The 14,498-nt window shown below is 42.6% G+C and overlaps 1 protein-coding gene across 5 annotated transcripts in view; it reads right to left on the bottom strand.

Annotated features, from left to right (window-relative positions):
• LOC115478718 (retinol-binding protein 1) overlaps positions 1-14,498 on the bottom strand; it is a 318,900-nt gene that overhangs the window by 12,379 nt on the left and 292,023 nt on the right. For all 5 annotated transcript variants that reach the window (XR_003943567.1, XM_030216262.1, XM_030216265.1 and 2 more), the window contains one exon: positions 428-529. Coding sequence is in view for 4 of the 5 variants with exons in the window: in XM_030216262.1 (XP_030072122.1) it covers positions 428-529 (102 nt within the window). In the remaining variant the exon portion in view is untranslated. The remainder of the gene's footprint in view (positions 1-427; positions 530-14,498) is intronic.

The raw sequence follows: 14,498 nt of genomic DNA on the forward strand, positions 1-14,498 counted from the left end.
TATTTCTGGGCTGTAATCTTTTTCAACAGAAAGCAGGGCTGAATCTAACCCAGATGTTTTACCTTTCAAATCTGATGCTGTTAGCTACAGACAGTGCATCAATTTTCTTGTTGTTTTCTCACTACATGGTTAAAAACCAGTCCTATTTTTTCATGGCCCCCTTGATATGCACAATTCAAACTGATGTATCAGAAAGTAGACAGTTAACACAAAGCCTCCCTGCATATAGAAAATTGCCTTGTACATGAGGAATGTGAAAGAATAATGGCACTGCATAGGGTACTGCTTTAGATTCAAGACTGATGCAAAACCAATGCTTAATTATTGTACAATAAGACCAGATAATGTATTGCAAGCTGTGTATTTTACATTATATAGATATAATATAGCAAAATAAATTAGGAAAGAAGTGAATTTTAGACCATACCAGGTGCAGCTCATCTCCTTCCACCCACTGGGTCCATCCACGTCCTTCTTTTTCTCCTTTCTGTATGCAAACCAGTTTATCTCCATCCCAGTTCACAGTGGTCTACACAAAATACAAAAGACTTCAGAATAACAAACATTACATTTTACCCTGCTAATTTTGTTCATATGGAGTTCTTTCGCTATGAAAAAATTTATTCCAATGAGCACTTCTTCTTGAGAATATAATTGACAGTTGTCCTGAAACATTAAAACAACCAATCAGGAGTGCAGCAATTTCTGCTTCATCTTATCAAGCTGTAAACAGTAAGGCACTATGGTCTCAAACTGATGTCCATGATTACATGATACTTTGACAATCAGGCTGTTTCCCTAATCACAATCATGGTCAGTTGCACAGTCAAATGGAAATACTAGATTTAAATGTCTTGGCAATAACGGGTGACAAAAAAACTTTTTTTCTCTTTTCAGCTGAAATTCGCTGCTTGGATTCAACTGAAACTGAAGCCAAAACCACAACTGGCCCAGCCCCTAAATGAGAACAGCCCCCACTCTCTCCTCTCCCTATCTTTCCCCCAAACTGAAGGAGTTCCCCCACTTCCACCTCCCGAAGCCCTCTCCCCCAGGTCAACCATATGTTTTGTACATCTCCTGGCGGTCTAGTGGCTATGCCGGGCAGGAGTGACCCCCAGTTGCTCCTGCTCATGATGTCTCTACAATCAAAATGGCTGCAACAACTTCCTGTGACTGTCTCACAAGACTGCCACTGGAGGTCATGGCAGCCATTTTGAGACCGGAGCCAACATGGATAAGAGCGACTGTGGACTGATCCTGCCAGTGCCAGCTCCAATTTCCAAATGGCTACTGCAACCATTTTGACTGTGGAGACAGCATAGGCAGGAGCGACTGAGGTTGTTTCTGCCCTGACTAGCCACTAATCCAGTAGACCTGGCGGGAGGAGGAAAGGGGGCCAAAGGATGGGTCTGGGAGGGGGCTTCATCTGTCTGGAGTACAGAGGGAGAGAGAAAGGAAGTGGGAGCTATTTCAGTTTTTTGGGGGGAGGGGAGAGAGAGCCATGGGACACGGTACAAAAAATTTTGGTTTCAGCTGAAATCAAAAGACGGTCAAAAGCGGCCTCTACTTGGCACTTTCAAGATGGTCAATGCTTTAATACACTTAATTGGTCACTCCTAATTCTTGTTATTCCCTCTCATAGTTCACCTTTTCACACTTGTGAATCACATCATTATGACCTTCATTCAGTGCAACATATATTCTGCTTTAATCCTAAGGCAAACTATCTGGAACCTTAGAGCTTGTCCTATCTGTCACACAGAGGTGAGAGGCACAGCGCGGGCCCGGGTAAGGCGGGGGGGTCCGGTGGAGGGGGGAGCAGTGGCGACGACCTCAGGGGGGCGGGGCTGTGGGAGAAGGAGAAAGAGAGAGAGAGAGAGAGAGAGAGAGAGAGAGAGAGAGAGAGGAAAGTACTACTACTACTACTTAACATTTCTAGAGCGCTACTAGGGTTACGCAGCGCTGTACACATGGGGCGTAGACTGGGGGGGGCGAGGGGGGGCAATGCCCCCCCAAACGCAGGGCCGGCAACAGGCAGCTCTCCCTTCACCCCACCCTCTCCCCGTTCCTTCTCCTCCCCCCCCGGCCCCCCCGTGAGCCGGCTCTCCTCCCTCCCTCCGTATCCGTCCCTCACCGACCTGATCTTCGAATCCTTTGCCTGCCCGCTAGGCGCTAGCGCTCTCTCCCCTGCTGGTTCGCACTTTAAAAATGGCCGCCGAGACTTTCAGAGGCGGCCTCGCGAGAAGTCTCGGCGGCCATTTTGAAGCGTGAACCGGCAGTGGAGAGTCAGCGCTAGCGGGCCGGGCAGGTGAAAAATTCGAAGATCGTTGGTGAGGGGGATCCGGAGGGAGGGAGGAGAACTGGCTCGCGGGGGGGGGGGGGGGGAAGGAACGGGGAGAGGGCGGAATGAAGGAAGGGGAGAGGAGGGTCACTGCTGGACTAAGTGGATGGAGGGCAGGGGAAAGGAGGGCCACTGGGTATGGGGGCAGGGGAGAGGAGGGTCACTGCTGGACTGAGTGGATGGAGGGCAGGGGAAAGGAGGGCCACTGGGCATGGGGGCAGGGGAGAGGAGGGTCACTGCTGGACTGAGTGGATGGAGGGCAGGGGAAAGGAGGGCCACTGGGTATGGGGGCAGGGGAGAGGAGGGTCACTGCTGGACTGAGTGGATGGAGGGCAGGGGAAAGGAGGGCCACTGGGCATGGGGGCAGGGGAGAGGAGGGTCACTATTGGACTAAGTGGATGGAGGGCAGGGGAAAGGAGGGCCACTGGGTATGGGGGCAGGGGAGAGGAGGGTCACTGCTGGACTGAGTGGATGGAGGGCAGGGGAAAGGAGGGCCACTGGGCATGGGGGCAGTGGAGAGGAGGGTCACTACTGGACTGAGTGGATGGAGGGCAGGGGAAAGGAGGGCCACTGGGTATGGGGACAGGGAAGAGGAGGGTCACTGTTGGACTGGGTGGATGGAGGGCAGGGGAGAGAAAAGAAATGCTGGACATGGATGGAGGGGAGGAAAGAGTGAGGAAGGAGATGAGATGAGGGAAAAGGAAGAGAGGAGAAAAACTGCACATGGATGAAGAAAATAGGCAGAAGCTGAGGACCAGAAATGAAGAAGAAAGGAAGAAAGAAATAAATGGAAAGGAAGCCCTGGAAACGGAGTTAAGAGGACAGATAGCAGCAGAATCAGATACTGCACCAGCATGATCAGAAAAACAGTCACCAGACAACAAAGGTAGAAAAAAATCATTTTATTTTCATTATAGTGTTTACAATATGTTCACTTTGAGAATCAGGTGCTCAACATTAAAAGTTTATATTTACTTATTTATACCCCCCCCCCCAGGCTCTCTCCCCGGCTATAGCCAGCTCTGCAATTTGGGGGGGGGGGGGCGCAGAGGGGGACTGGGGGGAGAGCCTGTTGTTAAACATTTGCCAGCACACCACTGCCTGTCGCCAAACCAGCTGCCTCTCTGATTCAGTGGCTATCCATTGGCAAACGAACACTGGTTATTCCCAAAAAAGCCAGCTCTTGCTCCCTTCCTTCCTCCATATTAGCATAATTTGCATATACATATATGCAAATGAATATGCTAATATGCCCCGCCCCTTCCTTTGCCCCCCCAAATGAAACAGTCAAACTACGCCTATGGCTGTACAATTTAACAAAGAGAGACAGTCCCTGCTCATAGAGCTTACAATCTAATAGACATTTTTTTTGGGGGGGGAATAAGGTGTAGGTTGACATTAATACAAAGGAGGGGGACCGGGGCTTCTAAACTTTTGATTTTTTATTTAATATAGGTGGAAGCATGGAGCAGCGGCGACCTCGGGGGGGGGGGGGGGGGCAAGGCCGGCCATACAGGACGCTCCTGATGAGCGCCTTTACCCCCTCCCGATCCTCAGCTTCTTTGACGTTTTTTGGCATGCGCAGAGCAGCCAGCATAACGCTTGGCTGCTCTGTGCATGCTTTACGGGCAGATTAACGATAGGGATTACACTTCTTTAATGCATTCGACTTTCGAATACTGAACCGAACATGTGGGACTTGTTTTTTTACTGCATTCTTCATTTTTTCAACTTCGGTAAGGACTTTTACGTTTTAGATTTTTTTTTACGTATGGTTGATGCATCTGGGCCTCAATGAGAGAAGGCACAGCAAGTAGTAATAACGTCTGCAAAAATTAAGGTTAACCCGATTGCTAAACCACGATCCCTGCCTTTCAGCTAGAAAATGGTCACCGAGACCAGTGAGCTAGATGGAAGGTCGTTGAAAGTGGGAAAAGTTCCCAGGGCAGCTGTAAATGCAGGATCCTGGTACCTTAGTTCAATTAGAGCAGGCTCTGATTGAGCTAGAAGGGCACAAAAAGAACAAGTAATCAGAGAACTGAACGTTATGAAGAAAGGAAAGAGAAATGAGAACAGGACCAAGCTTGGTATTTATAAGAAAAACATATAATGGCACTGTTCAAAAACTTCATTCCAGGGCTTAGAACAATCAGCATACATAAGAAGATATGCTAGCGCTGACCCAGTAGAGAAATAGATCACAGACATTTCAAAGAAAAGTGAAGTGCAGACCTAACTGAAAGTTTAATAGGCAATAAGGGGATTCTGGCAAGGCTCAAACCTATTATTATTTCCATTTATCTACTCTTGCACTATATATATTTTACATCCTATATAGAATTAAAGAGGACTCCAGCTTACATTGCACTTGAGGCACCTGTATTTGACTGAATACCTCCTTTGGGGTTAGTAATAACTGCAGGCCCTTTCTGTGCTGTCATGGCAATTGACACCATTATTCCTTTCACCTCCCGCTCCCCCCTCCCCACACACATTTCTGAGGGGGTTAATGCCATGTCTTGCTTTATGGCTCATGGAGGAAAGGTGTGTGTATAATTAAAACAAGACTTGTAGTAAAGACAGTTGTGGGGACAAGCACAGCCCCAGAGATCCTTGCCAGGAAAAGCAAGATTTATCATCAGACTTTAATGATTTGTTCCAAATGAAATAAAAATTTACTACTCAGCCATTTGAAAGGGTTGGAAGGAAGCATTTGATATCTGTCATAATGAACTGAAACTAGAAGAAGAAAGATTACTTGGAAATATAGGAATCAGGAACACAGTTCAATAACAGACAATAATAGACAAGACTGCCCTGCACTGCTGAAGTTTAGTAGCCATATTGGCTCTACCTAAAATTGAATTCTTTGCAGTGTGTGTGATCCCTTTTATTGAACCAAAGGAAAAAAAATTCTCCATGGATGATACGTATGTAGGTTTAAGAGCATTTTAGACTAAGATATATGTGACTGTCCTTTGGCAGCTCTATTAGGAGTCAAATAGTAGCATAATACCCAAGAAAGAAGCTAATTTTCAATAACTGCATGACCTTCATGTACGGGGGAAAAATTCTAACACTGTGAATACCTCCACAGCAGAGTGTCCTCATCAGGTTTATTGCTTGTGTGCTCCACTAATGGGCCTGCAAAGCACACCATTCATCTTGTGTAACAATTACATCAGCTCAGTTTTCTAAACAGGTTAAGGAAGTGAAATAACACAGAGTTTCTACAACAGCAGTGGCAAGCAACCTCGGTGTCTTTCAGAATACTGGAACTAACAGTAATAAAAGTGCAAGAAAGCAGAGATGGGATACACCCTTCATGAGATGTCACAGGAAAACAACACAGGAGCAGAGGGTGACAAAATGACTTCCAGCCTGGGAGGAAATATTCAGAAGTTCTTTATTTATAAAGCACCAGTGGAATGACCTGACAAGGGTCCGTGTTTTGTCGAACAAAGCCGCCTGCCTCAGGGGTCACAAGAAACACTCTATGTTCACAAGGTGATGTTTAAACCTGGTGCATCAAAAGAATAATCACCATGTGAACATAAGAGTGTTTCTTGTGACCCCTGAGGCAGGCGGCTGTGTCCGCCAAAACATGGACCTGTGTTGGGTCATTCTACTGGTGCTATTTGTTGTTTGCCATGGCCACTGCTGTTCATCAGGAGAAGCAGCAGTGGCCAGGAAACAGAAGATATTGGGTGGAAGGGAGGCATGAAGAGAAAGACAGGAGATGCTGAATGGAGAGAGGGGATGCTGGATAGAATAGGGGTTGAGAGAGAGAGATGATGAGTGGAAAGGTAGATATGGACAGAAAATAGGGAACACACTGGATGGAAAAGGGCTAGAGAGAGAGAAGATGCTGAGTAAAAGGATGGAGAGAGAGAGAGAGGGAAAGAAAGAGGGAAGATGTTGGATGGAAGGGTAGGGAGAGAAAGAGGACAGAGATGGAAGGTTAGGGAGAGAAAGAGAAATGATGCTAGAAGGATGCAGAGAGAAAGAGGGGTAGCCATTGGAAGAATGGGGAGAGAGAACGAGGGAAGATGCTGGATGGAAGGATGCAGAGATACTGGAAGGATGGGGAGAGAGAGGGGTAATGTTGAATGGAAAAGTGTAGAGAGAGAGACACACATTGGATGGAAGAAACAGAAGAGAAAGGGAGGGAAACACTGGATGGAAGGAAGGGAGAGAGAGTCAATTTTGGGTGGGAGGATGGTGAAAGAAAGAAGGAAGATGCTGGATGGAAGGGTAGGGAAAGAAAGAGGAGACACTGGATGGAAGGATGCAGAGAGAAAGAGGAACAGACACTGGAAGAATGGAGAGAGAAAGAGGGAAGATGCTGGATGGAAGGATAAGGAGATAAATAGGGAAGATGCTGGATGGAAGGATAAGGAGAGAAAGAGGGGAGATGGATGTAAAAGGGGAGGAGATAAAGTTAACAAAAGACTGGAGAATAAGAGGAAGGGGCATAGGGGAAGACCTGGGTGAGGGAAAGATGAAAAGCCATAGGTAGATGAAGTAAAAAGAGAGAAATTAAAGATAGGATAGTAAGAAATAAATTAAATCTGGACAGAGATGCAGAAAAATAAACTGAAGGAAACTGAAAGAAACAGAAGGGAGAAAAATGACAAATGGACAAGAAACCCTGGCAAGAGTTAAGAGAAGATGAAGAAAAGCAGAAACAAGAGAATGGGAGCAACACAAATGGAAAAAGTAAATGTTCAGACAACAAAGGTAGAGAAAATAATTTTATTATTAATTTAGGATAAAGTAGCATGGTAGCTGTGTTAATAAAGGTTAATAAATAGAAATAAAACACAAAATAGAAAAGATGATAACCTTTATTTTGGACTAATTTTTTAAAATACATTTTTAACTAGCCTTCAGAGACCAACACTTCTTTCCTTAAGTCAGGAGAGAATATCATAACAGCAGTATACTTTCTTGACTTGAACTGAGGCAGGAGGTTTCGGCTTCTGAAAGCTAATGGGAAAAGGTATTAGGCTAGTCCAATAAAAAGGTATCATCTTATTTTCCATTTTCAAGTGCCTAAACTGAGCATATGCAGGAGGTCCAGCATCAGCGGCTGAAGCATGCTGCCGACTGCTGCATTGCTGAAACAGAACGGTAGGGGGATCATGCAGTGGACCTCTTCAGCTAGCAGGGCTTGGGCATCTCCACCAGCGATTCAACCACTGCCATAATTTTGGAGTGGGCTTAAGCTCAAAGTGGGGGAGGGGGGTGCGAGGCCACCTTGCAGTTATGCCATTGGGGGGGAACAGATGCTGGATAGGAGGTATAATAGCGTGAACTGAAACACTCCCTCTTACCCATCCCTGCTGTCACTGGTGTAAATAAAATATTTTCTGCAATTGCCGTGGGATTGAAGTGTTCCAGGAGGAGGAGTCATGAGGTTGAGTGGGCAGGACCATAGCAGAGTGGGGTGGGACTGGGGACATGTACTAAAATCTCCCTCTCAAAAATTGTTGCTGAAAATTAGCGGTTAGCACCTAAGTGAAATCTGACTATTTTGGGGGTATTACAGGGGCAGAGTTGGCATTTAGCAAGCTAGTGTAACAACATAAATGGGACCACACAAAACACAGTCCTATTTTTGTGGCATAAGAACATAAGAGTAGCCATACTATACTGGGTCAGACCAATGGTCCGTCTATCCCAGTATCCTGTTTTTCAAACAGTGGCCAAGCCAGGTCACAAGTACCTGGTAGAAGTCCAAATTGTGGCAACACTCCATACTACAAATCCCAGGGCAAGCAGTTCCTTCCCATGTCTGCCTTAATAGCAGACTATGGACTTTTCCTCCAGGAATTTGTCCAAACCTTTTTTAAACCCAGATACCCCTGTTACCACATTCTCCGGCAAAGAGTTTCAGGGCTTAACTATTCGTTGAGTGAAAAAAATATTTCCTCCTATTTGTTTTAAAAGTATTTCCATTTAACTTCCTCGAATGTCCCCTAGTCTTTGTACTTTTGGAACGAGTAAAAAATCGATTTACTACTACTCGTTTTATAACACTCAGGATTTTGTAGACCTCAATCATATCTCCCCTCATCCATCTCTTTTCCAAGCTGAAGAACCCTAACCTATTTAGCCTTTCCTCATATGAGAGGAGTTCCATCCCCTTTATCATTTTGGTCACTCTTAACCATGGTTGGTTAAGTCTGAATATGGACTTAACCAACCATGTGTTAGCGAGTACCACATAAACCAGATATTCAATGCCGAAGTCTGGTATTTAATATCTGGGAATAATGCCGGTGAAAGTCTGCAAAAAAAAAGAAAAGAAAAACATCAGCTGCTGGTTGAATATTGATCTCAATATTCACTGTACATTCCCCATGGACATGGATCCCTTCAATAATATCAGGGGTCAACTCCCTAATCTAACAGTCAATAATGAATACTAAAATTAGAGAATCACATTTCCTATATGCAAAATAAAACCCATCTAGACAAAAAGGGTGTTTTTCCCTTACATCTTTGATGAGATTAAGCATACCCTTGTTATTCCTTCTATTGAAGGAACTCTGTAGGCCAATGTATGGAAGACAATTGCTAATTACCAACAAGTAGAGAAAGAAAAAGAGAAAACTATAAATTATATGCCCAGAAATAATAAAACATTAACAGAAGCTGCAGGGTGACTGGGACAGTGGACATTTGTGGGCTTAACGAGGATGAAGAAACAGCACACCCTATGACTGTAGAAGAATCAACCAAGGAGTAGGGAAGAGATGGCACTTCCAAAGACCACAAAGACGACACAGAAGATAATAATCAGTGATGTTTATTAGGAATACACCAAAAGACTCAAAACAGTGGGTGTGTTTCGGCGCCTAAGCACCTGCCTCAGGAGTCTGACCAGTCTGGTGTTTAAGAGTTTAATGGACTTCTGTATGACTGATAAAAACAATTTGAAAAAAGAAATGGGAACCTTAACGAGGCCAGGTGCTGACACTTTTCAAGATGGCAGTGCCAGAGGTAGGAATGAGTGGCATTGCCCCTAACTCATAATTAATCTTTCAATAATTACATTTATAGGAACCAGGATAGCACCACAATATGCAAATCTTTAAATGGCAGAACTAGAGAGACATTTTAAAATGCATACCAAACTAAACCCCTAAAATACTACCTGCATATTGATGACATTTTTATGGTTTGGACTGAGGGAGAAGAGATTCTCAAACAATTGTGCTGTTCTTTCAATGCATATCATGCATCAATCAAATTCAAAATTGATTACTTCACAGAAAAAAAGTCAGCTTTCTAGACACCACAGTCTCTTTCAACAATGGTTATATAAACACATCTATATACAAGAAACTGACTGACAGATCAGCTATCGCCACAATTCTAGCTTCCACCCTTTACATACAAAAAAATCCATTATACACAGTCAAGCACAGGATACCACCACATCTGTTCTGACCCAAGAGACAGAGATAAACACCTCAAAATCATGACTGAATCCTTCAAACAAAAAGGATATAACCCCAAAATAATCTCCACAAAGATTGCCTCTTTCCTCAAAATACCTAGAGAAAACCTATTACTGTATAAAGAAAAGAAAACCAAAGAGAGAATGTCCCTTGTAGTGACATACAAACCAGAGCTGGAAAAACTGAGAAAAATCATCTACAGCCACTACTCCAGGATGATGAATTACTCAAAGAGATATTCCCAGCTTCACCTATGCTGGCCTTCAGACAACCAACTAATCTGAAACAAAAAATTAGTGAAAACAAAGGTCCCAGTAGAAACTGATTAAAAAAATGGCACACATCCCTGCAATATATCAAGTTGCAAACTGTGTCAAAAATATCAGAGGACCCCCACAGTCACTCATATGGGAAAACTCTACACATGCTTATCTTCAAATGAAGTGTATATTATTCAATGCAAAAAATGTGAAGAAGGATGCTATGTTGGAGAGAGGTCAAATGCTTAAGACCAGGCTCAATTTACATAGGCACCACATTAAACACTACAGTGCTAACATGGTGACACCTGTGTAGGCCAGCATTTTGCTAGAACACTACATGAACGACTTTATGGTGAAAATACTAAAGGGGGGGATGGGGGGGGCTTTGAAATATTTGTCACAATTCAGGTGCTTTTCTGTACCAGTTCTGGTTGTGCTTTTCGTGTTGGAATTGCATTATTTGGTTGTATTCTGTGTGACAAGTATATTTTGAATCAAAACCATCCAGGAACATAAACCTTTGAAGTTAAAATAATAAAATATTTTGATAACCACCAGACAGGACTTAAAGATCTGAGCTTCTTATCATATTATAAACAAAAAAATTATATTGCTTTGTCACCCTTTGACTACCCATCCATCTCTTCCTGTTTTTCACCCCTCCCCCTCTCCTACTTTTCCCCGTGAGACTGTCATTGGAATACGCTTACGTTTCACAAATATATTCTGATATATATCATTTGCTCATTTCTGATCTGAATAAGAAGGGTTACTTATGAAAGCTAATCAAAAAATGTGTTGTTAGTCCAATAAAAAAGATATCATCTTACTTTCCTTTGTTTTATTTCTATTTGTATACTTGAGAGAGAAAGCAAAAACCCTCTGTAATACACATCTTTCAGAGTAAAGCACAGACAACACATTATTTATCAAAAGGTGCACTATTAAAAACTAGCATGCATTATGGCTCACTTGTTTATACTATGAGCCATAGAGCACACTACTGATGACACTACCCCCTGAATTAAAAAAATAATAACAAGTAGGCTCCCTTTTACTAATGTGCATTTTCAGATGTGGAAAGCATTTCTGCTGCACAGCTCTAATATTCTTGCACAACCAGGAACTCTGCCCTCAGCACTACCAAGACTCTCTTATACATTAAGGAGGAGGATCAGAACCCTTGCCACAGCACTGGAAGTGACTTATCCAAGAGACTTCAATATCTTAAGAATTGGGCACCTGTTAGGTACTTTTCTAAGGGCCCACTGGGGTCTTCTCTCACTTCAATGAGAAATTATTCAGTATTCTCTCCAGGTCATCCACATCTGGTTTGTCCATTAAAATCCACTCCAGGCTGCTGTTGATTAGCTGCACATTGTCCATTATAGATCTGGTGAAGGTACTCAACACCTCAGGGCCTTGCACAGAATCTGAGAATGCTCTGGGAGCATCTCCAGGCGCAATCTGGAGCTCCGCCCTCGGGGAACTAGACAGTCTACTACTTTGGTTGCCATCTTCACCAGCTCCTCCATGAAATTTTAGGGGGTTGTAAATGTTCCCTGCATTAGCCAGTTAGCATGCAATAATTATAACGTGCTAGCCAGCTAACGGTTCCATGCCACACCTCTAGATAATGCATAAACAGGGAAAATGCCACAAAATGTTTTAATACATTTATGCATAAGCCTATTTTTGCATGTTAACCAACTGTTTAGTGCCTAATGCACTTTGGTAAAGGGGCCTCTAAACTTGAAAACCCTAAATAAAATGAAAAATCCCATAAATGACATGGGAAACGAAAAACAAAAACTTTTGGCATGCACATTCATACAGCTAATAGGCATATGCACAGGGCAAACATGTTCAGTTCATTTAGCCTTTTCCCTCCATTTTTTGGTTTGTTTCACACAATCATTTTAATATTATTATTCTATATTTGACATACCACTCAATCTGATGAACAAATCCGAGCTGTGTACAATAAAACAAGAGAGGAACACTGAGGGGTTCATTTTCAAAAGAGAAAAACATCCAAAAAGTGACAGATTTCTTCTCAAAACGTTCAAATTGGTATTTTCAAAACCTGTTTAGCAGATGTCTGTCTATGCATTTCATCTACAGTGTATCCAAATCACAAAGGGGCATGTTGGAAGAATTTTGAAGGCGAGATTAGGGCATGCCTAACAACTGGACATTTTACAGCTATAATGGAACAAAATCAAAACGTCTAGGGTGAAAACTTCAACGTTTTGGTCTAGACCTGTTTTTCTAATGAATAAGACACAAAAAATATACATCCTAAATGATGAGATGACCACTGGAAGGATTCGGGGATGTGTGGTTTTAGTTAAAAAATGGCCTAAAAAGATAAACGTGCAAAGTACAAAATCTTGTTTGAAATGGTATTTTCGAAAATGGGTATACTTTCTATTCAGATTTGGGATGTTTAGAGCAAAACGTCCAAAGTCCAACTTAGACGCAGTATCAAAAATACCCCTCCACTTCAAATAAGACAGAATTAAATCAAAAACACTCTATTAAAACTTTTAAACAAGTATAAAAATTGCACACTGAGAAGGCATTGGCCTAAACATGTGGGTGCCCTGTCTGGTCAACAAGAACCTGGAGAAAAAAATTGAGTCTTAAATTTCTTGAATGATTCCTCAGTGCAAATGAAAGAGGGCTGATAATTCCAGGTTTGTGTGCTAAAAAATAAAAGGCCAAATGTATAGACGATTCATAATGTACTTATTTGGATTGGGTAGAACCAAACTGTGGGGAGTCCATAGACCTCAAGCAGCAAGAGGACACATAAGGAATGTCAGCTCATTGTGATCATGTCTTCTGGTGGTTTCTAGCTGGCTGACTGTTCATTGATCAGTCTTGAATGTGTCTAAGACCACTGCTTGCAGGTTTACTGGGAGGCTGCATCCCTTGTATCTGCAATTGGAAATTCTGGGAATATGGATTCTTGTGGTCAATAATTTTCGATATCTTGCAGTGACTTTTGATTCTAAATTTGCTTTTACTGACCAGATTTCCTCTATAGTGTGAAGGGGGTTCTTTGTTCTACGCAAGTTATGTGCTCTGCACAGCTTTTTTGATGAACATTCTTTTAATACATCTTTTGATACATGCATTGTCAATGGCAATGTGATGACTGCTGGATGCAAGTTTGAAGAAGTTGAAAACTGTACAGAACACAGTTATTCACCTGTTGGGGAAGAAATATAGATTTGACCATATGACTCCTCTACCTATACTATCACTGTCTCCCAATAAGTTTAAATTAAACATAAATTGCTACTTAACACATAGGCATTTTATAAGATCCCTTTCTCTTTATTGCACTTGCTAATCCTGTATGTTCTGGGGTGGGAGCACACACTCTGTTGTAAGGAATCAACTGCAGATGTTGCCTCTTTCTGTGGCTCATAAAGTAATCAAAGCGAAGAGAGAGGGTCTAAAGTACACCAATCAAACAAGGCAGAACAAAAAGCACAAATGGACCTTCAGGAACAGGACAATGGGAAATTCTTTATTGAAAAGACCCAACACGGACCATGTTTCAGCGACAATGCGCCTGCTTATAAAGCAGTTACAAGATTTGGTGCATTCTTTTTACTTGGCACCAGTTCTATGGAACTCTCTCCCAGTGGCTCTCGTACTCGTTTTCGGAAATTGTTAGAGCCTTATTTTTTCACTGCAGCTTTTGGCCCGCAAGCTCAGGGGATTGGTTGAATCTAGCCCAGGTTGCTAGGGGGTCCTTTTACTAAGGTGCACTGAAAAATGGCCTGCGGTAGTGTAGGCGCGTGTTTTGGGTATGCAGATCCATAGACACGCGGCTTAGTAAAAGGACCCCTAGGTTTTGTTTTATAAGTGTGATTGACTTGACTGTACTTTCTGTGATTAGTGGCATTCTTTTCTATTCTACTTAGTTTTAATTGTACACCGTTGTTCTTATTTGAGGTTAAGCAGTATAGCAAATTAAATAAACTGTAACTATACCTGTAACTGTAAGGAATGGTCAGAGATGACAAATAAAAGCTTTTTAATGCATATTAAAACTAACTTGTGCTAAGATTTTAATACGTTAATCTATAGGTTAATGTGTTAAACTGATTTAGTGTTCATGAAATTTTTTAAAGCACACTGTGGAGTGGAGGTGTAGCCTAATGGTTACAGCACTGGCCTTGACATGCAGAGGTGCCCGTTTCAAATTCCACGGCTGCTCCTTGTGATCTTGGGCAAATCATTTAACCCTCCATTGCCTCAGGTACAAAATTAGATTGAGAGCCCTCCATGGACAGGGAAATACCCAGTCTACCTGAATGTAACTCACCATGTGCTACTACTGACAAAAGTGTGAGTAAAATTGAAATAAATAAATAAAACCAAACACGCATCCATACCAGCTGGTTT

The sequence above is a fragment of the Microcaecilia unicolor genome, chromosome 10 (genome assembly GCF_901765095.1).
Source record: "Microcaecilia unicolor chromosome 10, aMicUni1.1, whole genome shotgun sequence".
Classification (NCBI taxonomy): domain Eukaryota; kingdom Metazoa; phylum Chordata; class Amphibia; order Gymnophiona; family Siphonopidae; genus Microcaecilia; species Microcaecilia unicolor.